The sequence below is a fragment of the Peromyscus maniculatus genome, chromosome 7 (genome assembly GCF_049852395.1).
Source record: "Peromyscus maniculatus bairdii isolate BWxNUB_F1_BW_parent chromosome 7, HU_Pman_BW_mat_3.1, whole genome shotgun sequence".
Lineage (NCBI taxonomy): Eukaryota > Metazoa > Chordata > Mammalia > Rodentia > Cricetidae > Peromyscus > Peromyscus maniculatus.
This window is the reverse complement of record NC_134858.1, coordinates 55,044,331-55,069,224: the sequence shown is the minus strand read 5'-3', so window position 1 is coordinate 55,069,224 and position 24,894 is coordinate 55,044,331. Positions and strand designations below refer to the sequence as shown.

The window sequence follows — 24,894 nt, the reverse complement described above, 5'->3', positions numbered from 1 at the left end:
GTGAGTCCACGCACCACTGACAGCAAAGACGTTTTCCCAAACAGATGAGAAGCGCACGAAGCCCACTTGGTCAACTTGGACATGTCTACAATGCTGCAGGAAATGCCCCAGGGGACGCTGTCAAGTGGAACGAGCGCACAGACAGATGAGCAGCAGCTGTCTCCAATAACATACATTTTAAGATCTTCAATATTAAAGCTCAGCTCTGTTTGTACTGGTCTTGTTAGCATTTTTCTTAACTGCTCTTGTCTTTATGCCTTTAGGACACAGGAAAGGGACACACTTCCTGAAACCATTTGAGTCCTGGATTACAGAACATACATCAAAGGAGGTTTGCAAAGACACAGCCAGTGTAGGGACATGGAATCATTTGACAAATATTCTCTCCTGCCACACCCAAAATCTGTCTGGTCACTCTCTAGCCTTTCATCACAAGTGGTAGTCTCTTCTGGACTTAACTGTAACTCAGCAGCTACTATGAAAACTGGATTGCAGCCTGGCTCCAGCCTCAGGCTCTAAAGCACCAGATCACATGGGTGCTACTTCTAGGGACTTGTCTCTAGGGTGAACATGAGTATTACACAGTACCTCCATGACACTGGTCTGAAACCTCCTACCCAGGGCCCAAACCAAGCGGGGAGGGGTGTCAACCTGACCCCTGATGCCACGGCACCAAAACCATACATCTTGTTTGCCCAGCTGTTCCCACCAGTTGAGATCAACAGAAAGGCCAAGCATTGGACACAGCAGGTGAGTAGACCATCAGATATATTGGGAGGGTGGGGGGAGCTGGAGGCAACTTCACAAGTGTCTCCTTCTAGGAATCGCCTCTGCAACTTGCTAGGCACTCGGGTACTAGAAGTTCATGGGGCTCCTCCAGCAAAGATCAGCTCCAGGGCTGCTTGGATATCCCCTCCAGTGGCCTGAAGAGCACGGAGGCTCAGTTCGTCATCCTGGATGCCCATGTCACGCAACTGCTGCAGCTGAGGCTGCCACTGGCTCTGTGGAAAGACAGGGCAGGCAAAGGTGTTAGCCGGGCTCCAGATGGAACAGTCAGACTTAGAGGTTGTTTTCAGGACAGTCAGGAAGAGAGGAGACCCACAGCAAAACTACTGGTGCCCAGGGCCATACTCAGACTTAGAGGTTGTTTTCAGGATAGACAGGAAGAGAGGAGACACACAGCAAAACTATTGATGCTCAAGGCCATACCACAGGTGCTTCAGGAAGACTAAAGATACACTTAAAGGTAAAGAGAACAAATGAAGCTTTACAGTAAAGAAAAAGCACAGATTACTCAATGTCTAAATTCCAAAAACCTGTTATCTGCGTGCACACGCACACACACACACACACATGGAATAAATATTGAAACTAGTTTTTTTTTTTTTTTTTTTGGTTTTTCGAGACAGGGTTTCTCTGTGTAGCTTTGTGCCTTTCCTGGAACTCACTTGGTAGTCCAGGCTGGCCTCGAACTCACAGAGATCCGCCTGGCTCTGCCTCCCGAGTGCTGGGATTAAAGGCGTGCGCCACCACCGCCCGGCTTGAAACTAGTTTTAAGTCAGGGGTGAAGTCAAGGCAGGGCATCCCTAATTCAAGCTTGGTGAGCCTTAAAAAAAAAAAAAAGAGTAGTTGTAGAAGTCATGAAACTATAAAGAGGGCCATTGGGAGGAGGCTGCCCTAAGAGAGAGGAGTAAAGCAGAATGTAGGTGCTATGAAAGCAAAGATGGGGACACTGGGATGGAAAGGTTTAAACGAGGAAGAGGAGTTGAGACAGAAGAGGAGGCTGGTTAACGAAAACAAAGGGGATACGAAAAGGCACATGGAAACCTATTAAGCATACCTTTCATGGCTGGAAAAAGCTGCTCCTAGAAGCTCTGGGTTATTAAACAAAACACCAGTGCCGAGGGTGGGATATGATTAGGGAGTTATTGATCAGGGAGGCACCAGAGCTCCCCAAAACAACACAGGTTCTGGCCATCCTCTTGGTTGGCCACCAGAAGTAGACAATCAGACCCTATTACTGAAGACACCACACACGTTTGCAGCAGGATACAGAGAAATAAATAACAGTGGCACTGAGCTGGAAGCTTCCTCCCTCCTGGATAGCTTTCCAAGTCCCCAAAAGTACTGGGCAGGCTGCTGAAGGAGAAAAGGCATCAATGGTCTTATCCGTCTGTGACCCTACAAACTATGAGACCACTTGCCAGGTAAGACGTGCCCCTCTCGAACAATAGTCACACTGCTGATATGGGGCAAACAACCGCTCCTTAGGAGGGAATCCGTCTGCTATGGTAAACCTGACCAAAACCCCATGCTTGGAAGATCACAAGCCCTAAGGGGAAAAGGACTGACTGCTGTGGTCCAGATAAACTGACAGTGTCCTCAACTGCCTTCTAACGACTTATGCTTATGCACACACATTCAATCAGGGAGGCCTCCCTTCCCAGTGAATAGTGGTGAATAGAGATTCATAGCTATACAAGGTGCTTCAGTGCTCATCCCTAAACTAGACACGCATCCCATTCCCTCTAAGGCTCAGGGGACACTCAGAGGAGGGGGTGGGAAGAAAAGAAAGCACTGGAAGAAGGGCTACGAAATGCCCTCCTCTAGGCAAGACACAACCATTACAATAATGAATTCACAGCAGCCGTGGATGTCTGCACTGACTGAGCCTGCAGAAAGGCCCGGAAGACCAGTGAGATGGCTCATCGGGTAACAGTGCTTGCCTTGTGAACCGGATGATCCGAGTTCAATCCCTGGAACCCAACAATGCTGCAACACACACACACACACACACACACACACACACACACACACACACACACTAATAATAAGTTAAATAATGTAAAAATCAAAGCAAAACAATGGGCTGATCAGCAGTCAGGCATAGGTGGAGGGAGGGCTGGGGGGGGGCATCCCTCACAAGGCTGAACTATTTACTGCTGATAGATCAAGGAGGGCGGAGTCACCGCCTTCAGCTGTGTGCCCACTGGTGACCCCACCAGGCTCCACTGCAGTCCCAAGCCAGTGCTTATACAGAAGGCCTGGTCAAACTAATGGGACACAAAACAAAACCGAAAGTCATGAATCTCGGAAAGAGACTAGTAGCGGTGTTAGGCAGATTTGATAGGGATGAGAGGAGGACATAAGAGGGTGCAAGGAGAGTAATCACAATAAATTATATGCAATATGTATGTGCATGAAATTGTCAAAGAACAAAATCAACAAAAATAAATAAGTTGAGTTGTTTTTAAAGTTTTTCTTTTCTTTTGGATATTTGATAAAGGATCTCATGTAGAACAGGCTGGCCTCGAACTAACTACACAGTTGAGGATGCCCTTGAACTCTCAATCTCCCTGCTTCCACCTTCTGAGTGCTGAGATTACAGGTACACGTCATCACGCCTTGCTTAATTTTTGCTTACTATAATAGGTAGTGGAAAGTGATCTTACTATGCTGGTATACTGTATTAGTCAGGGTTTCCGCCACTGCGATAAAAGTAACTGGGGAGTAACTGGGGAAAACCTTACAGCTTTTAAATCCATCACTGAGGAAAGCCAGAGTAGGAACTCCAACAGGGCAGGAACCTGGAGGCAGGAGCTGATGCAGAGGCCATGGAGGGCTGCTGCTTACTGGCTTACTCTTCATGGCTTGCTCAGCCTGCTTTCTTATAGAATCCAGGACCATCAGCCCAGGGATGGAACCATCCACAATGGGCTGAGCCCTTCCCCCATCAACACTAAATAAGAAAATGCTCCACAGGCTTGTGTATAGCTGGATCTTATGGAAGAATTTCTCAATTGAGGTCCCCTCCTTTCCGATGACTCCAAACTGTGTCAAGTTGACATAAAAAATAGCCAGTACATACACAAAAATTTTTGTTTTGTTTTTTAAGAGTTTTCCTAATATATATATATTAGGCTAGTCACCAACTCATAGTATTCCTAACTCAACTTTTTAAGTGTTGAGATCACAGTGTACCACCATGCCTTAATACAAAAACTTATTTAGTAAGCACATAATAATAGTCCAGCCCCCAGTTGACTGTCTGCAATTTTCTGCCATTACAAACAATGCTGCTGTGACTCTTTCAGTGTTGTGAAATATCATTTTCTATATACAAACATCTCCAGGACAGTTTCGGAGAAATGGGACTGCTAGGAACTCTGTGTGCATACAGCCATACTTCCTTTTCAGTGAATAGTCTATTCATACCCTTTCCCACTTTTCTAGGAAGTGGTGGGTCTGAAGTTGCTCTATTTCAGGAGGGTGTGCCACATGTCTGATACGGTTATAACTTGTCAGCCTTAAGACTTTGCTTGGGTTTTGCTGTTGAATTTTTTGTTGTTGTTTTGTTTTTCAAGACAGAGTTTCTCTGTGTAGCTTTGGAGCCTGTCCTGGATCTCACTCTGGATCACCTCAAGCTCACAGAGATCTGCCTGGCTCTGCCTCCCGAGTGCTGGAATTAAAGGCATGCGCCACCACCACCCAGCTTGCTGTTGATTTTTTGGCTTTGGTTTTCCAGGAATGAATTTTCACTTTGACAAACTCAAAATTTAGAATGACTGTATATAATGGCTCTTAGACTCTGAATTTCAGCCATGAGCAGCTTCCCCTGCTCTAAGGATTGAAAGAGATTTGCCCACATATTCCTCCTTCATAGGTTCATGACTGCCTACCTCGTCACAAAAAGGAAATGTATAACTTACGGAAAACTGCACACGTGAGGAGAAGGCAGTGGGGAGAAATGCAGAGGCAAACAGGGTAAGGTACGGACGGTAGAGAAATGCACACACGCCATCTCAGCTTCGCTTTACGCCAGGCAGAGCCAGTGAGAGCCTAGAGCTTTGGAGCCCAGGGAACAGGCATTTGGCTGGAGATGAAACTGAAGCAAACCCAGGCCGTCCAATCACTTGCACTGCCCATGAGTACCACATATAATCATGAAAACCACGTAGGCTTGTGCCCTGGTTTTACGACTTCATAGCTGTGGGACCCAAAGAAATTTCAGAATGATGCTTCCCCCCCAGACTCACTATGAAGCAGGCATAAAGCAAACAGCTCATACTTGAAGGTGTAAGATAGAATGCTAACACTTTGATGCTCCACTTAGCTGCTAGGGTGACCTTTTGTCTTTAAAGCTTCTAAGGACTTCTAATAACTTCCAGATCAAATCTAACCCCCTTGGACTGGCATTCAAGGCCCCTTACACCTAGGCTTCTACTCTCTTTCTCTGATCCCATCTCAGGATGTTCTATGCCAACACTGACTTCTAACTATATATCACATACACCTATACATGTCTGTTCCATCAGGCAGTTGCCTCTGTCTGGAAATCATCCCCTCTCCATCACAAACAACTCATCCCCTACCTAGCTTACCAAACTTAGCTCTATCAATCAGCTTAAGCCTCTCTTAGTTCTGCTGGACCCAGGCCCTTACCCCAAGCAGCTGAGCTTCTCACCAAGATGTTTCCCAAATGTGTGCCTGCATGGTACCCTTCCATGGCAAGAACAAGGAACAGGCTCGCTTTGAGCTCCAGCAGCTCAACCTAGTCCCAATAATATGTGTGCTCACTGCCCAGTCAATGCTCACTGAATGAATGATTAACTAAAACTTCCTTGCCGGGCGGTGGTGGCACACGTCTTTAATCCCAGCACTTGGGAGGCAGGCAGATCTCTGTAAGTTCGAGGCCAGCCTGGTCTAGAGTTCCAGGACAGGCTCCAAAGCTACACAGAGAAACCCTGCCTCAGGAAAAAAAAAAAAAAAGAAAAGAAAGCACAAAATTTCCTCATGATCACAGGAGTCAGGCCACAGTCAAGAATGAGAAGTCACAAGAATAACTGCCTTTCTGGGAAGGCTCACCTGTCACGCTGCCATTCATTTGCCCCTGGTGTTCCTCCAGTGTGCAGAAAAAGGTTTAGTATGCCAAACTAGGAGACTACATGAAACCTGAAAGTGTAGAGACTCACCTGAAGGCTTGGCTGCCCAGAGGCCTGCAGGGCATGCTGGAGGGCTTGACTAAAAAGATCATTGGTGATGGGCGTTCCTGACTGGACACCAGAGGACATCGGCGAGGTGCCTGAAGAATGGCCCTAGATTCAAATAGACAGTCAGCATTGCTCCACAGCCATCTCAGCTTCCCAGCAGACAGACAGTGTTGCCACATGACTGCACGTTACTCCTGGGGTACCTAACTCCTGCCTACCAACAGGGGTCTGTTATGAGACAACCACACTATATTATGGGGTACCTAAAAGCAATCTATGTGGACATAAAAGGTCCCATGCTCTTTTACTCCAGGGAAAAGGACTCTGAGACCCCAGGCCCAATCTAGAACCCCAGTATTGAGAGAGGTAGCTTTGGAGACAGAATAAATCATCAGCAAGAACCTTACTCCAGTGATATCTAGTCCCTATTGGGGATAAGGAAGAGGGAACAACCAGGCTTGTGCTAAAACTGGACTTCTGAGTCCTAAAGGCAAGTAAGTGAAAAAGGGAGTCACCTGAACCACAGTTGAGAAATCCCCACCAGGCCCCAGGACTTAGTGCAAAAAGATCCAGCACCAGGGGTAGTCAAGGTAAATCTTATCTACTGCAGGGAGCTTTGCTCTTGGCAGCCTGGACTTAGGGTCCTCAACTCTCTCTCCATACCTGGGTGCCAGGAGTTGGTGTGTGAGAGCTGCTCTCTGGAGTACTGGCCAGGGCCAGGGCAGTGGCCAGCTCACTCTGGGTGATGGGGCGGGGCCCAGCAGCTCCACTGTACCCCAGGGAGGCCGGGCGGGAGCTGGGTGTACTGCTAGAAGGCGTAGACCGGGTGCTCTGGAAAAAAGAAGCATCCAGAATTAGGATAAAAGAACCACACCCATGCTCCCACAGTTCCCAGGAAGACTTCCTAAGGTCCCTCCTTTTAAAAGGAATAATAATACATGGCCTTGGCCCCTAAAGGTCCTTGTGACCACTTCCCAGCCTTGGAAATGGCAGGTCTAAGGAGAAGCTGGTTCCCAGGACCATCTCTCCCAAGGGGCAGGCTGCCATGCCACTCACTGGGTGAAAGTCGTCCTCATCATCCGAGAGCCCGTCAAACAGGAAGCCACCTGCAGGAGAGTGAACAGATTCCAGGAGGAAGAACAGAAAGGCACCGGCGCAGCTCCAGATCTCAGCTCGAGTTACGCTCTAAATTCATATTTCATCTCTCCCCTTGGAAAATTACAGGACAGATGCACTTCCTGACTCACGCCCTATGCCAACACTATACATAGCTGCTGAGTAAAGCAAATCCCTGGGCCACTACCAGCTCCTGAGGGGCCTCACCTGGCATATCCCGGTACGAGCTGGAGGGCATGCTTCGGGAAGAGGAGTCAGCTCCTGGCATTGGGGTGCTGCCTGCTACCGAGTGCAGAACCAGGATGATGGCATTGACCAGGGCTGGGTGAGCAGGCACCAATCTAGAAGAGGGATAAAAAAATGACTAAAGAAAGAGCACCCTTTTCCATGACAGTATGGGTGACCCTTAAAACAGAGCTACCCAGGCCTGCCCTTAATCCCTTAGTCTTCAGTGTGATTTTGTTTCATTCTAGTTTGGGTTTGGGCTTTGAGATAGGGCCTCACTCTATAGCTCTGGCTGGCTTATAACTTGCTCTCTAGGCCAAGATGGCCTCAGATTTATTGTGAGTAGCTCTGCTTCCAGAGTTCTGGGATTATAAGTAAGTGCCCCACACTTAGCCCATTCTTCAGCATCTTTTGCCAGGAAGTTTTGTCATCCTGCTGATCTGCCCTTAGCAGTATTAGAAAGGCTCCACTTTTGAAATCCACTGAAAATCCGTCACACAGACCAAAGAGCAAAACTACAGGCAAGGCACCATGGGAAATGGAAATGCAGTTTGGTAGGCTCGGGCTTAAGAGCTGGGTCCAGACACAACTTCCTATACAGTGGACAGCTTCTGATAACTCCTTTCTCTTCCTAGATCTGGGTTAATTTCTTTGCTTGCAAAATAAGGGGACGCGGCCACTAATGTCCTTCCAGCTCTAACATTTTATGGTCCTATATACCTATGTCTTCTTTCCCTAGCTTACAATCCCTGACATTTACTACACGGAATCCACCCAGCACACTAAGCGCTCTCTCTCTCCCCCTCCCTCCGTCCCTCCCTCACCATACTGCTTCATCGTGACATACTTCATGTGCCCCTGCCTTGGGCTTTTCTATTCCTTAAGCAGCCCCTGCTGTTCCTTACATCTTGACACATTTCAAAAGCAGACCCGGTGACAGACTGAACTGACTTCCAAGAAGAGATCCCAGGCAATGACCAGGTTTCTAGCCTGACCACGTGAGGAATGGTACTTTACTTACGTATCCAGCATGTTGGGATCAGCAAAGACAGAGAAGAGGTCCTTGTCCTGGAGAACCCCTGGAAGAGACCAAGATTTCTCTTAGGCAGCTGAAATCTGGCCAGATCCAGAGGGAAACAGCAGCATTAAGTCTCAAAGCAAGCAACTCAATGGAACCCCAAACCAGCCCTCCCGAGAAAGGCAGAAACGAAAGTCAAGGGTATCTTGTTCCAGTGGGAATGCTCCCTGTTCCCCATTCTCCTGCACTTAGGCCACACAGAGTTGCCACATTGAAGGACTTAGAGCCCTTAGGGGCTAGGTGTGTGGAATGAACTTGATTATGTTCCCTCATCCCTCAAGAGCAGTGCTTCTTCAGAGCCCTCTTTTGCTTCTAGTTTTCTCCTCTTCCAAAACCTCACATTTCTTCAGATCTTTTCTTGTACTTACCTAGAGCAATGGGATCACTGCTGAGGCCTGGAGTGGCCACAATGATCTGATCCAGAGACTCTTTATTGCTGAGCATCTTAAAGACCTGCAGGAGAAACAGGGATGGCTTAGCATTCCAACTAGCGCCATATAGTCATCAAGTGCCCACACTCCCTTCCGAATGCTTGTATACACACGACTACAATGGACCACCGTCTCTGTGGTTCCTCACCACCATCCCTATACTTCAGATACTTCTAAAACAAATGCTCTCATCACAAGCCCAATAACAATTTCTCCAGGTCCCCAAAGCCCCTTCCAATCTCCATACAATGACTACTTTACACTGGCATACATAAGAAAGGAAGTTCACAGCTGTATTAATTCTGCCTGTCAACGGCTCATTTCTCCATTGGGGAAATCCATGCTTAAGAGGTGATAGGCAGTTCATCAACATCAAAGATCAAGTCCCATCAGCAAAAGCGTATGGATTCTGTAGCAGTAACCATATTCAGTCCACAAGGCCAGCCTGAGAGGTTGTGTAATTATCATCATTGGGAATCAACAGCCGATGCCTTACTGAGACAGGCTCTTTGAGGAAAGACACGATTCTACTCAGGCCCACAGACATGGCAAAAACTCCCAGAGGAAGCCAGGCAGTGGTGGCGCACGCCTTTAATGCCAGCACTCAGGAGGCAGAGGCAGGCGGATCTCTGTGAGTTCGAGGCCAGCCTGGGCTACAGAGTGAGTTCTAGGACAGGCACCAAAACTATACAGAGAAACCCTGTCTCGAAAAGACAAAAACAAAACCTCCCAGAGGAACTCTTGGTTGCCGTGGCAATGTGCTGTCAGCTCCCAAGCTGAACGAGTCAGTGTTCACATCACCTCCTGCCGGAACTCACCGCCTCTCTGTAGGAGGAGCTGCTCTGCAGGGCACTGTGCAGCACTCGGAACTCCCTCAGGGCAGCCACTTTGTCCACAGGTTCTAGAGGACAGAACACGTAGTTACCCCACAGCCCGGGCTCTGCCATTCCCACAGATGTGGCCACATCATTTCAGCATTTGTCGGGGTGCAACTTGGTCTACAGAGTCCCTCCCTCCTCACCCTAAACCTCAGAGAAATCCATCTGCATCACAAATATGAAACTTGCACACTCAATAAATTATCTTCAGTACATAAAACAAACGAAGTTCCAGCAGAGGGGGATCTTACCACATGAAAGAGACTTTTCTGATCAACATGCACTGCAGGAATTCTAGATTTCTTACATTTGAAAAGGAAGAATGTATAATCAACTCAGTGGACTCTTACGTAGGGACTTAAAATAAGTTCACTCCAAGCCATCTTAACGATATAGCACTACGCTGACACAATATGTTAAGAGAAAGAAATAGAACACAAAGTTGGATGTGCATTCTCTGGTAACACTATGCAAAATATGTCAGTCTGCATATGGTCTAAGGCTGGAAGGAGCAAGATAAAGAATAACATTTTCTAGGAGGGGCAGGCTCATGAGTAATTTTTTCTTCTTTATTATTTTCTTTTAGATTTCTCTAATTTTTTTTTAGGTTTCTTTGTTCTTTTTTTATTTACTTATCTTTTAATTATTATGTGTATAAGTATTTTGCATACATGTATGTCTGTGTACCAAGAGAGTGCCTGGCCACCAGATTCCCTGGAAATGGAGTTACATTTGGTTGCGAACTACATGCGCGTGCTGGAAATTGAACCAGGGTCCTCTGGAAGAGCAGAAAGAACTAATTTTTTTTTGGTTTTTCAAGACAGGGTTTCTCCGTGTAGTTTTGTTGCCTGTCTTGGATCTCACTCTGTAGACTAGGCTGGCCTCGAACTCAGAGATCCTCCTAGTTCTGTCTCCCAAGTGCTGGGATTAAAAGTGTGCACCACCACCACCACCACCACTGCCCGGCCTCAGAAAGTACTACTAACCTCTGAGCCATCTCTCCATCTTGATCCTAGCACCACAAATAGACAAATAAATAAAAAACAAGCCACAATAAAAAGAATCCCAGTAAAGACTAAGGAAGCGCAAGGCACTTGAAAGCTCTGATGAACAAACTTTTATCATGTGCCAAACAGCAACTTCTTTTTTGATTTCTGAACACTGTGATCTACATATCCAGGAAAGTCTAGCAGTAGTCAGAATGAATTTGGTCACCTGACTATCATAACTCATTTCACAGGGGAGGAATCTGAGGGATAAGAACAGGTAGGAAGTTCACCCTGGGTCACACTGTAGTATGGTATCCTTAGATAATCTAGGCTACATAATCAGACTGTACAGACACTACTCTCAAAGCAAAGTGAACTGCATGCCTGGAGTTCAGCACAGCAATCATAGCATGACCATGAGGGCTGTCTCCTTTGGAAAATAGATGCCACAATAAATACCTAACTTATTCATTCAACAAACTGAACAAATCAAGCATTTATCTTGTTTCTAGCTTTGGACAAGTCACAAGAAGGTGAAAAATAAGAGTCCCTCCCATTAGAAATTCTTGGGGTAGTAGGAGAAATGAAACTATGAGACTAAATCCAACATACAAACATATATTTATAAAATGCCATACTGAGGACCTGGGCAGAGACACAGATTGCCATTAAGGGTGCTAGTCACCACTACAATTAAGGCTAGGGCCCAAGTTACCTCCTAGGAGACCATCCAAGAGGGGAACTTAAGGCAGAGTACATGTTTACTGGAAGGAGGGCTTCGAAGTCTAAGTGAAAATACATGGAAAGGCATGGGATAATAAGAAAGGGTACTTGATCTCCAGCACTGCCAAGAAATAAAAAATAAATAATTTAAGCTAAGTATGGTGGCCTATACTTCTAATCCCAGTCCTTTGGAAGCAGGAGAAAGATTACAAGTTCTAGGTGATAAAAATCAAAGCCCTGGCTCAACACACACATACATATACACACACACACACACACACACACACACACACACACACACACACACACACACTCTCTCTCTCTCTCTCTAAAGTGAGAGCGGAAACAGCAGCCTGCAATGGAGACTCCCAAAGTGATCCAGGCAGAAAAAAGACTGCCTGGCAGTTCTCCTCGTTACAGTGCCAACTCTGGGGTGGGTGCTACTGTTTATTCCATTCCTACTGTTTGGGACAGGGTCTTACTATTTAGACCAGGCTGGCCTTCAGGCAACAACCCTCCTCCCTCCGCCTCTGTTATTCTGTGACCACAGAAGTATAGCATCAAATCGACCTCCTTTTAGAAGAAGAATGCTTCAGGAGAAAATATCTAAAGTACTATCATTTAAAAAACTTCTTTTCAGAACTAAATTTACATTCACCTCCCAATAAAAATTCCATTTGTTTCAAAAATAAACCTGCAGATAACATGAGGAGGAAAAGGCTCTGGATATCCTAAGGCACAATCTGCTTAGAGTACTGGGTGTCTCTGCAATATAATACCCTTTGGGAAAGAGGCAGCCAGGCCAGAAGAAAACACAAAGGCTTCTAAACCAGAATAATCTAGATTTATATCCCAGCTCTAACTCATTTTAATTAGGTGACCCTGAATAAGTATCCTTCCAATCTTTTTTCTCCATCTATAAAATGCTAGAATGTGATAAGATGCTGAGGAAAAAAAAAAAAACTAGCTTGCAGAAACCATAACCATTAATTTTTTCAGTCAATGCCCTCCAGCTGAAGAACAGAGGGACAGACCTATATCTGAACAAGCTGCGTTTAATGCTCAGTACATAGAGGAGAATGTACACCCCAAGAACCGTGAGGCATTTCAATCAGAGGGTATTAGGAAAGCCAGAGGATTTGGGCTCCGATGGATGATTCTGGGGAAAACACAGTTTTGCTCTGGGGTCAATCTTATGATTAGGCTCTTAATAACTTTATTCGAGAAGGAAGGCAAACTATAGCAAGGTGAAAACTGTAATTGGCAGAGGAAGAAGTCACTCTCATCAGCCAGGACGAAGGGATGTGTAATTCCTTGTATGTTTGTCTCTGTTTAGAAATGGTAAGGATCTTACTTTTCCCTTGATCCACCACGGTCTCAGAAAGTCCTTATCTGATGATGGTGAACCTGTAATAGTGAGACTCCAAAGCCTGGCTCTGAGTGTCAGACTAATCCTTGGATGTCTCACTTCCCATATGGATACAAAACATGTTTTTGCCCTTAACATTTAAAATTGAAAAGGTAACTTTCAAACTGGCAACTACTCCCCGTAGCAGACACAAACAAGATAAAAATATGTCAAACTGCTAGTTTAACAAAGTTAATCTCGGGGCTGGAGAGATGGCTCAGAGGTTAAGAGCACTGGCTGTTCTCCCAGAGGTCCTGAGTTCAATTCCCAGCAACCACATGGTGGCTCACAACCATCTATAATGAGATCTGGTGCCCTCTTCTGGCCTGTGGGGATATGTACAGACAGAACAATGTATACATAATAAATAAATAAATCTTTAAAAAAAAAAACAGTTAAAAAAAACAAAACAAAGTTAATCTCTTTAACATAGCTTGACTTTATACATGGAGAAGCTTTTAAAACACAAACACAAATCTAGTTGTGAATTCCAACCAGCACTTTCTATTAATAAACTAAAAAGGCTTTAAGTTTTGTATAGTTTCTTCCCAGAGCTTCTTGAATGCTATTGGAATGTTTTCTGGAAGTAAATTACCAGGTCGACAGGGTTAGCTCACTGAACAAACCAACAACTGAGGAGTTGGTGGGAAGATGAGCTCACACAGGACAAACTGCAGCATTACAAAAACAGGCGAAGATTCTGGCTTTTGTCTCATGAGCAAGCAACAGTAAGAGGATATAAAGTTAACTGAGAAATCAGCTGTTAATCTAAAGAGTTTAAATAAACCCATACTCCCTACATGATTAGAAAACAATGGATAAAGCTGGGGGGTGGGGGAGTGGTGGTGGTGGTGGTGGTGGTGGTGGTGGTGGTGGTGGTGGTGGTGGTGGTGGTGGTGGTACACACCTTTAATCCCAGCACTCGGGAGGCAGAGCCAGGCAGATCTCTGTGAGTTCGAGGCCAGCCTGGGCTACAGAGCGAGATCTAGGACAGTCACCAAAACTGCACAGAGAAACCCTGTTTTTTGGGAAAAAAAACAACAACAACAATGGTGTTGGCAGTAACAATGTCACAACTTAACTCTATCAGTGGGCTCCACTTAATCCAGTAAGGATAAAGATTGTTCCTATCACCATCTCAGTAAATGTTTGTTGCATCCAGGACCATACCTCAAGAATACACAGGCTCTTCCCTTGGAGATATCACGAAGCTCTGCCCATGATAACTAAGGACAAACCCTCACTTACCAGGTTTCTGATCAGGCTCGGGCCAAGATTTGCGGAGAACATGGACTGTGGACCCAGGCTGAATACCATAGAAGTCAAGGGTCTGGTCATCTTTTAGCTTCCGACCACAGTAGATCAGATCTAAAAAAACAAAAAACAAAAAAAACCCTGCCCATTTATATTTTGTTTCTCAAAGCAATTTAGTTTCTGTCTCCTGAGAATCTAACTTTAATTGACAGCTCTCAGGGGCTAGGGAAACAGCTCAGTGGGAAGAGCACTTGCTCTGCAAGCATGAGGACCTCGGTTCGAATCCCCAGCACCCACACAAAAAGCCAGGCCCGGCTACACGTGCCTGGAACCCCAGTACTGAGGGCAGAGGCAAGCTGACACCAAGAACTTGCTGGCCATCCAGCCTAACCCAAACTGCAAGGCTCAGGTTCAGTTCGAGGTCTTGTCTCAAGGCAATAAAGAGGAGTAGGAAGAGAACACCTGATGTCCTGCTCTGGTCTCTTCAGGCACACGCATGAGTGCGTTCGCCTGCACACACATGTTGGGGGCTGTGCAGCTAGTCTCCGATCAGCATATGACTACCTGTCCAATGGTTTCCTCAGGGCAAGGCACCTGTGGAAACAGACGGACTCTCGCTTGGCAAGGACCAACAGTCCACAGGACAGCACAGGAATTTGCAAAATTCGTGTGGTTTGCAGGCTCTTTTCTTTCTCATTACATTGGTGATTCTTTGGGTGGTTTTTAGTTTGACTGTCAGTTACACATGCAATAGCTATAATTTTCCCTGGAAATTCTGTTCTTTCTCAAATATTTTCCCCTAAGTTTCAACAGGTGGTTAATGCTTCTTAAATATCTTATCTGGAATTACTAACTACAACTCCCAATCCTGAGAACTTTTCTGATTCAATGGAGATAGTTAGGTACACATGAGAAAAACAAGACCTGGAACATTAACCATGTCTCACAGTTCTGGAAAGGAGAGCAGGGCATGCATACACAGACTCAGGAGAAAGCCTCAGGAATACACATAGTGCCAACTGTTAAGAGTAAGTTCCCTGGACACCAAGCATAGAATCATTGGTAGAATCTGGCATGCTCCAAGAGAAAAAAATACAATGCAAAATGTGGGATGGATAGATCCATCTTTACCAAACATAGGGGCTTATATTGGTGGAAGAAGTATGGTACAGTGAGATGGGAAAAAGAGTGCTTTATTAAGGTCTGCCTTTGCAGAGAGATTGAGACATGGAACCCTCTTGTAGAAAAGGGAACTGTATAAAAGTATATCTTACAGACATGAAAAATTATCTGGGTTTGAATGTTGTCCTTAAAGCATTGTGCCCACATCTATTACTTTTTACTTCTGTAACCTCAGTAGCTGCCAGCTGATGTGAGTGCTGCAAGAGCAGGATGTGTCTGTCTCGATATTTAGTTAAGCCTGCAAAAATGCTGAACTCTGTGTCTAGGATAAGGTTATGTGGGGAGTGGGAAGGTGTATTTGGGGAAACATAAAGGGGAACAATGGGGGCTTTCATAATGATCACAATGTATTACTTAAATCATGATGTATTTCTTAAAGTCAAAAATAGGAGCCAATAATAAAGCTGTTCATGTAACCCTGGTAAGAAAAAAAAAAAAAAAACAGAAAAAAAAGACTCTGTTTAAGTATAAATAAAGATAGCCTAAGCTCACCACCACCACCACCACCACCACCCCATTAAAAAAAAGAAGAAGAAGAAGAAAGATAGCCTAAGCTATTCAGGGCCACTTGAGTGTAATCCACTTGGTGGTCAGAAGTTTTCCTTGTGCCGACACCCCTTCCCCATCTCAGGATCTGAACTCAAGCTGAGGCTGGATCCTAGCACACATATGTATGCACCACTTACATACAAAAGAAGATACTTTCTCAGGTGCAGTGACATGCATCTGTAATCCCAGATACTTGAGAGGCTGAAGCAGATATGAGGCCAGCCTGGGCAATTTAGCAAGATCCTACTTTTACATTAAAAAAAAAAAAAAACTTTCATATAAACAGGCTTTGGGTACAGCTCCGTAGCAGACTGCTTTCCTAGCATGTGCAAGGCCCTGGATGCAACAGTTAGCACCTGTGTGTGTTGTGGGGCTATCAAAAAACACAATTTTCGCGAGGTGTGGTGTTGCACGTCTTTTATCCCAGCAGAGGAAACTGAGGCAAGCAGTGAGTTCAGGCCAGCCTGGTCTATAAAGTGATTTCCAGGCCAGTCAGGGTTACAAAGTGAGACCCTATCTCAAATACAAACAAACAAATAAAACCCAACATTTTAAACAACTGTTATCAAGCACAAATGCTTATTTAAGAAATACATCCACAGAGGAGCTCTAAAGCTCCATACTGTAGAGGGTACTTAATCTAAAAAAATGGAAAAAATGTAGCAACCAAAAAGGATGAATCTAATCCACCTGTGATAGGAAACATGTTTTTTGATTTTACCAGCTGGAACCCTTGACTAGCTTAAATTACATTTATAATCTAATTTGACTGAACTGACTTAAATCCCTCCTTCCTCCGCCAGAAATGCCTTGCCAACCTCATTCCTGTTTGGCTGCCACTAAGGCAAACAAAAATCCTTCTAAGTGATAGACTGAGGAGTCTTGTCTCATCAGCAACTCTTTGGTCAACTTACCCCTAATTTTGCTCTCTCAAGAGAAGGACCTCAACGATGTCATAGTTGAGCATCATAACGAAGTAGTTCAGTCTAACTCATGACTAAAGTGGCAAACAATGGTTCTGTCATATGTTTTGTGTTTCTACTCATGTAAAACTTACTCTGGAGTGTTAACATTATGAAGCAACAAATCACAAGCCCTTAATTTACTCTTTTAACTCATCTCCCAGAGGAGGCCAGAGCAGCAACCCAGCTCCAAAACTCACCAATCAGCTCCGGGTCTGGAACAGATTCCTGGAGCTTGCCAGCAATAAGCTGCTTTAGAAATGAAATGCTATAGGCCCCTAGCGAATATTCTCCCAGTTCTGTCTCTGGCAATTGAAGAATTGATTTGGGGGCGAGTGGCTGGTCAGCCAGCTTCACTGCCAGATGCCAGTCTGAGAGAGACATCCTCTCTCTTTCGCGCTCTCTCTTTCTCCCTGTAAAAGAATAAGGCATTAATGGTTAAAGGACAAATCCTACTCATCCCCTTCCTGCAACCAGGCTAAATGAAAGATAAGTTCAGGGGCTGGAGAGATGGCTCAGAGGTTAAGAGCCTGCTCTTCCAGAGGTCATGAGTTCAATTCCCAGCAACCACATGGTGGCTCACGACCATCTGTAATGAGATCTGGCACCCTCTTCTGGCCTGAAGGGATATATGCAAGCAGAAGCAGAACACTGTATACATAATAAATAAATAAATCTTTAAAAAAAAAAAAAAAAGGAAGAAAGATAAGTTCAGTGCAATACTGCTACAAAAGCACAAGGTGTTACATTAGGAAGCTAGAACTAGAACCTAGTGTCCTCTCTTTATTCCTCCTGCAGTGGACAGCAAAAAATTTCTCTATGCCTTAGTTTCTTCACCTTTAAAGTGGGCATAAAAGACTATTCTGATGGGAATGTTGTGAGGTTCGAGCAAGATCATCCAACACTTCTTTTATACACTGATTCCTAGTTTCCATCTTCAATTTTTGATTTAGCTATTACAACAGCTTTAACAAGTCCTTGCCTTTCATGCCTCCCCATATCAAAGATCCATGGCGCCACCCAATGTTTTATTGTTTAAAACAGAGATCTGACAAATGACTTAACTGCTCTGAATGCCTTCACTGAACCCCAAAGTACCTCTGTGAACAGGTGTGAACTCCACAGCCTGGATTAAAGACCCATTCATTCTGACTCCTTCTAGCTTTCTTTAACGGCCCCAGCCCCGCCCCTCTTATAACAACAGGTCAGTCGACTTCATAACAAAACTGTCCCCCATCTATACGTCTGCTCACCTCCTGTCTTTGCATGTAAATTCACTTCCCTTTTTAGCCTCTTAGCAAACTCCTACCAAGACCACACAAACACAGTTTCCATGCCCTCTTTTTCTTCTCTTGGTCACACATTCCCTGTTCCCTCAAGGCAAAAGAGCAACACAAATCAATAAGATTTGAGGACAAGTGGCTAGTCAGCCAGCTTCATTACCAGATACCAGCTGGTAATATACCAAAAAAGATATTTTCTCTGTGCTGCTTTTTCCTTGTAAGACTTATTTATTTCTCAATTTCTTACCCCTCCCCTCTATGTGTGCCCCTCCCCCGCATTATTGAAAACCATTCTGGAAGCCAAGACCAGAGCTTTTCTAATTCACCGTCCCCAAGCCAGGCATATATGAATGCCCACAAAATAAATCGAAAAACTCAAAGGGTACAAGAGCTTGGCAACGCAAAACAAGTCCCTTGTTATAGACAAGGCTTCCTCCAAAGAGGCCCCTTGCGGTATAGCCAAGGCTAAGAAAAAGCTATGACTCTACCCAGCAGACCTCAAGACACTGTCCACCTTCGGTTTAAAGCGAGGAAGGAGTTGGGGTTTTCGAACAGCGATCTCGGTCCTCACAACTGTCCCCTGGGGCAGGCATGGTCATCCATATTTTTCAGATCGGTAATCAAGATTCAGCTCAAGTCACTTGGCCCAAGGTCACAGATACCCAAGTCGTGAGTAGGGACACACTGTTGGCAACCCCACCTCTCCCGTGGGACCAGTTAGCTACTCCAGACCCACGAGAGCCCCGCGCGCCCAGGGGGCCCAGCGCCCTCACCCGTCCCGCGGAAGGAACCCGGCCGCACAGAGCCGCCGGTGTAAACACTCACTCTGGCCCTCTTGCCGGAAACCGGAAGCTCCGCGCTGCATTCTGGGGGTGATAGTTTTCGCTGAGGCCCCGCCCCTTACAAATGGCCGTCCCGTAGCCAGCGGATGCTGCTGGTTCCTAGGAGGCGTGACTTCGAGCAGTTAGGAATTCTGTCAGACAAAATCCTACCAGCTGAGGTAGGGGAACTCGGGGTGGGGTTTTCGAAAGCAGTCAACAGCCCAGTGATTCTCGCACTCTCCTGGGTCAGTTATAAAGCCGGTTGATTATTCGGGCTTGGATGGGCCCTAGACCCTGTGACAAACCTCCACCCCGAGGGGCCCCGTTCCCTCCTCCGGGGCTCTTCCGATGAAGACGCTGTCCTCCCGCGTAGTCAGCCTCCAGTGCTTTTTGTTCCTTTCTCCCAGGGAACATACCTTGTGGCGGCGCACCAGGACTACAAAAGTTGAGTCCTCAAGAGGAGTGATTAAGTAGGGTTCCTGGCACACCGTGAACATGCAACAATGGCGTTTATATCACAGTCATTCATAGAATCGGTTTGGAGAGGGGAATTTCCACTCAACTTTCATAGGGAAACTGTTTTTAGATGACTGAGAAACTTCTGCTCCATCAAACTGAATTGTGTTTGCACAGAAGTTAGAATTAGCTGTAATCAGAGAGTACTGATTGGACTAAGGATATTCCAAAACTAAGGAAGACAATACCCCCCCAAAAAACAAACAAAAACAACTACTATGAAACTATAAAGTTGAGGGACCAATGAGATGGCCCAGCAGGTAAAGGCACTCACCTCCAAACCCGAGGACCACAGGATGGAAGGACAGGACTCCTCAAGACTGCCCTCTGACCACGCATTCACACTGGCATATATGCACATACACAAATAATTAATAAATAAACAAACAAATAAATGAATGTGATTTGTGTAAATGAAGTTGCTCATAATAGCTGAACACTGATTTTTGTGTGTGCAAGTGTAAAAGCTGTGTTCTTGTTCAGTCCACTATAGGACAGAAAGAACTAGGACAGTAACTGAGTAGGACAGCTTGACAGAGAACATCCAACTACACGTAATTACCCCTCCTGTTCGTATGAAATATGTGTGCTGTGCTGGGGGAAGGTTTCACAGTTCCCAAAGTCTCTTTCCTATCATATCCATTTTTAGATGCAGCCCCTCTTCCAGTTATTTTTTTTTATTTTATTTTTTTTTATTTTATTTTATTTTATTTTATTTTATTTTTTGAGACAAGGTTTCTCTGTGTAGCCTTGGCTGTCCTGGAACTTGAACTGTAGACCAGACTGGCCTTGAACTCACAGAGATCCGCCTGCCTCTGCCTCCTGAAAGCTGGGATTAAAGGCGTGCGCCACCACCGCCCGACCATCTTTCAGGAACTCTTTTTTTTTTTTTTTTTTGGTTTTTCGAGACAGGGTTTCTCTGTGTAGCTTTGCGCCTTTCCTGGGACTCACTTGGTAGCCCAGGCTGGCCTCGAACTCACAGAGATCCGCCTGGCTCTGCCTCCCGAGTGCTGGGATTAAAGGCGTGCGCCACCACCGCCCGGCTCAGGAACTCTTAAATGACCAGCCTTTTAGGCGATTTCCTATCTACTAAGGTACTGACACTTGAATTTCATTCTTTACTTCACTAACTCTTTTGCCAGAGATGTCAGGAAACCCATCTCCTTTTGTGTTCTCCAAACGGAGCTGAATGCTCGTGAAATTCTTTTGTTTGATGGCATCATAATCTTCATGAAAAAATGGACCCTGTCTTGTTTATTTTGTCTTCCATAGCTGACCAGGACCTGAAACATAGTAGGTTAGCAATAAATATGGGTTAAATGAATGGTCCAGGCCAAAACTGTTTATCCAATATGACTGCCTTATTGTGTGTAGCCTTTTGTTCCCATGAAAGGAGATCTCAACTGCAACATGATGATGTTGTAAGTGTGCAAACTAATGAAGGGATAAGCTAGGATCATCCAAACAGGTCCTGTGGAGACCCGGTTATTAAGTAAGTACCGTGCTGCAAAGCAAAGGTCTAAAAAAGAAAAAAGGAAACCTAGGCAAAAGACAAAGATAGATATTTGGCAAGAAGGAAAGAGTCCAAGACCAGGTTCTTCAGCCAGTTCATATTTGGAAACACTGATACCCTTGTCAGCTCTAAGAAAATGCTGGATGATCATTCATTAAACGTTCAAGAGATTATTGGGCCGAATCAGTAATTCTACTGAACAACAAATTGTAAGAATGGACATTTAAATTTTTATTAGTATTATTTTTTTGGGGGGGAGTATGCATGTTCATGGGTGTAGTAGATGTAGGTGGGGTGTGCCGTGACAAAAATGAGGTCAGTTGACAATCCAGGTGATGGTCCTCACCTTTCCATCCTGTTTGAAACAGTCTCTTCAATGCTACATAAACCGGGCTAGCTGGCCCAGGGGCTTCTGGAAGTCTCCTGTTTCAGCCTCCCGTCTCCCAGTAGGGGTGTTCTGGGGTTGCAAATGCCTACACTACTGCCTCCAGCTTTTCTGTGGGTTCTAGAGATCCAAATTCAGATAGTCAAGTTTTTGTGGAAAGCAAGTGCTTTTGCCCACTAAACTATCTCCCCATCTCAAAATTTTTTTGTTTGTTTTGTTTTTTGAGGCAGAGTTTCTCTTTGGCTCCTTTCCTGGAACTCTTTCTGTAGCCCAGGCTGGCCTCGAACTCACAGAGATCCGCCTGCCTCTGCCTCCCGAGTGCTGGGATTAAAGGTGTGCACCACTACCACCCAGCTAACATTTTTATTTTTGAAATAATTTTTAATAAGTTTATAGAAATATGAGGATTTCTGAGTCACACAAGAAAGTCATTGAAACTCATCTATAACAGTTCCTGCTACAAGCACAAATGTTGGAACTGGGGAAATGAGTCAGTAGTTAAGAGCAATGGCTTATGTATTATTCTTAAAGCCTTGATGTCTTCTTCAGTTTCTTTGGACATTTGTTTTCATTCAGATTGACATCCTATTTGACATTTTTTACTGTTGACTATTGTTTTCCTGCTGACATTTTTTTTTTTTTTGGAGAAGATGCATTTTTTCTGCTCTTTTTAACATTCTATTATTTCTATGAATATTTTTGGGTGTGACACTTCTTTAGATATATAGATGTTGCTAGTGCTATGCCAGTGGATTAACACTTGGTTTGTCAAGATCCATGGGACGAACTATGGATGTCCCTGGATGGTCTTAGAAAGTTTGACCTCAATCTTATGCAAAGCGCAAGCTTGAGGTTTCACATGGTAAGGAAATAACTCTTCTTACACAGGGACCTGTTCCAGATCCTATCTTCAAAGCCAAGCAGAGAGAATTTCCCTTGTCTTCTTGTGTGCCTAATTATTTTTTTAGCAATCTGATCATCCACTTAGCAAATATTTTAAGAGTTTCCACTTCATGCTGAGTTGATCAGTTTCAATCCCTGAGAGGCCCCAGGCCCCCAAACCAAAAACTCCCAAGCCAAATGTCTAGAACCACAGATCCTTATGGGGAGATACTCAACTCTCAACTCCACTGATATTTTCAGATCCTCTTTTATCTTTGGCATCTGAGGATTTCTTGATTCTCCTGTAATTACAGCTATGTGACTTTTAATAAATGTATTTTATATAACATTTGTAGATTTTAAAAAATTGTTATGTGTATCGGCGTTTTGTCTGCATGCATGTCTGGGCACCACATGCATGTCTGTGCACCACAAGCATGCCTAGTGCCCTTGGAGGGCAGAAGAGGATGTCAGATCTCTCGGGTTGGAGTTACATAGGTTGTAAGCTACCATATGGGTGCTGGGAATAAACCTGGGTCTCCTGGAAGACCAGCCAGTGCTTTTAACTGCTGAGCCATCTCTCCAGCCTGAATTTCTGTACCTTTATTTTTTTTAATATTTATTTTTTAAATTTTATCTGTATGGACTTATGCATATATCTGTATGCCACATGTGTGTAGTGCTGGAAGAGACCAAAAGAGAGCACTGATCCTATGGAACTTGAGTTAGAGATGATTGTTAGTTGCTATGTGGGTGCTGGGAGTTGAACCTGAGGCCCAGGAAAAGCCAGTACTCTTAACCGCTGAGCCATCTCTCCAGCCCCCAATCCCTGGACCTTTAAAGTAGGTCTTGATGTCTGGTAACACAAATTCTTCAACTTTCTTTTGTTCTAAATTGGGCATGGCTATTTCTTACCAACAGATGACAATTGTTACTTTTTTTATGCTCCTAAAATATCTATGAACTATATTTTTGAACTAACTGTGCATGAGCAATATATCCAACTAAATATATGCAGTCAACAAAATTTATACTGCACATTTGTTTAGTAATCTACATATTTCACTTAACTTGAATATTTTCACACATGCTAAAATTGTCTTTTGAAAAAGTGATATTTTTACTATTTCCAAGTTATTTCAAGTTGATAGTAAAGTTGCAAAAATTATACAAAATGGGGGCTTCAGAGGTGGCTCAGTGGTTAAGAGCACTTGCTGTTCTTGCTGAGGACTAGAGTTCAGTTCCTAGCACCCATATGGTGGCTTATAACCATCCAAACTCAGTTCCAAAGGATCTGACTCTTCTGACCTCTGCAGGTACAAGTCCCACAGGATATACATTCATGTAAGCAAACACTCATACACATAAAAATAAAATATTTCAAAAATCATACAAAATAACTCATTCCTACCCTTTACCTAAAGTCCTAATTGTTAACATTTTTCGTTTACCTTATCCTTTTTTAATATATGTTAGGCAAATGCTCTACCACTAAACCACATTCCTGGCCTCCCATATGTGTATGTGTATGTGTGTGTGTGTGTGTGTGTGTGTATAGAATTTAAATGATCAGTTTATGTTATGCATATTTTACCATGTTTTTAAATGACATAAAGAAAAGCTTGAAAGTTTGAGTGACGCCACTCATCAGTCATTGGGCTAGAACTCTGCTGATTCTTCTTTTGGTTGGGTTCTAGCCTAAAACTAAACAGTGAGATTTCAGAAATTTTTATAAAATGCCAAAGATATGTCTTGCAGTGTATGTGGGTCTCTTTCTTCTGGAGCTGGAAATGAAATGGGCAAAGATGTAATGAGTGCCTTTTGGCTGGAATTTTATTGCCAAAATGTTCAGGTGCCTGTCTGTTCTATGCAAAAGCATTGTTTGGGGAACTATTTAAAAAAAGAATGAAAGAAAGAGGGGAAAAAAGGAGAAATATAGAAATTAAGTATATACTAGAAGTTTCATGGCCCTGAAAAGGACATATACACACATAAGCTTATGAATGAATAATTTTAATATGAGAAAAATAATGGATTATATCCCCAGAACTACAAAATATGGAACATGCCCTATTCTGTGCCCCTCAAGTGCTCTCTGCTAATTATTGGGTGATTTTATTGTATTGTCTTAATATTCCCTTTTCCTCTGCATTGTGGTGGATTGCGTTAATGGCCAAATTATTACCCTCCTTTTATTCATTCCCTTTACCATATGACATAGCATGACCCTCCCACCATGAGTGAAGTATTCTGCCCCACACCTTAATCCCTGCTTCTATCATGTGACTTGCTTTGGCCAATGCTTTGTTGGCAGATATGACAGAAGCAAAGTTTTGAAATGGACTTGCACTTTGTTTTTTTTTTTTTTGTTTTTTTTGTTTTTTTTTTTGGTTTTTCGAGACAGGGTTTCTCTGTGTAGCTTTGCGCCTTTCCTGGAACTCACTTGGTAGCCCAGGCTGGTCTCGAACTCACAAAGATCCGCCTGCCTCTGCCTCCCGAGTGCTGGGATTAAAGGCGTGCGCCACCACCGCCCGGCTGGACTTGCACTTTGGAAGGTGCCCATTTGCATCTCGGCTATCACCATGAGAACACGATAGACACATGAAGCAAACCTAAGTCTCCTGATTTGCCCCAGCTAAGGGACAGCTGAATTAGCTGCTTCCATACTTCATATACCTATATGAGGAGGACCAGCCAAGAAAAGTGCAC

General features: G+C 44.3%; 1 protein-coding gene across 4 annotated transcripts; it reads right to left on the bottom strand.

The window, feature by feature from the left end:
• Positions 1–751: 751 nt before the first annotated feature.
• Positions 752–19,497, bottom strand: Ubl7 (ubiquitin like 7). 4 transcript variants are annotated; one of them, XM_076576370.1, is made up of 11 exons: positions 18,894–19,497; positions 16,986–17,198; positions 14,087–14,206; positions 9,659–9,741; positions 8,778–8,862; positions 8,353–8,410; positions 7,314–7,447; positions 7,047–7,096; positions 6,654–6,821; positions 5,973–6,095; positions 752–1,001 (listed from the first exon to the last, which is right to left on the bottom strand). In XM_076576370.1, exons 1-11 carry the CDS (start codon positions 18,931–18,933, stop codon positions 864–866), a joined length of 1,212 nt encoding a protein of 403 aa, XP_076432485.1. In that variant the 5' UTR covers positions 18,934–19,497; the 3' UTR covers positions 752–863. The 4 variants fall into 4 exon arrangements, with proteins under 4 accessions (XP_076432485.1, XP_076432489.1, XP_076432486.1 ...); XM_076576374.1 differs by having other exon boundaries at positions 18,842–18,945; XM_076576371.1 differs by lacking the exon at positions 18,894–19,497 and adding an exon at positions 18,566–18,852.
• Positions 19,498–24,894: the final 5,397 nt, after the last annotated feature.

Excerpts from the sequence above, each read along its gene's own strand:
- Ubl7 (XM_076576370.1), bottom strand. The coding sequence starts at position 18,933 with ATGCAGCGCGGAGCTTCCGGTTTCCGGCAAGAGGGCCAGA. Across the intron at positions 17,199-18,893 it reads TTTCCGGCAAGAGGGCCAGA|GGAGAAAGAGAGAGCGCGAA; the intron begins GTGAGTGTTTAC and ends ATTCTTTTACAG. Across the intron at positions 6,822-7,046 it reads ATGAGGACGACTTTCACCCA|AGCACCCGGTCTACGCCTTC; the intron begins GTGAGTGGCATG and ends TCTTTTTTCCAG.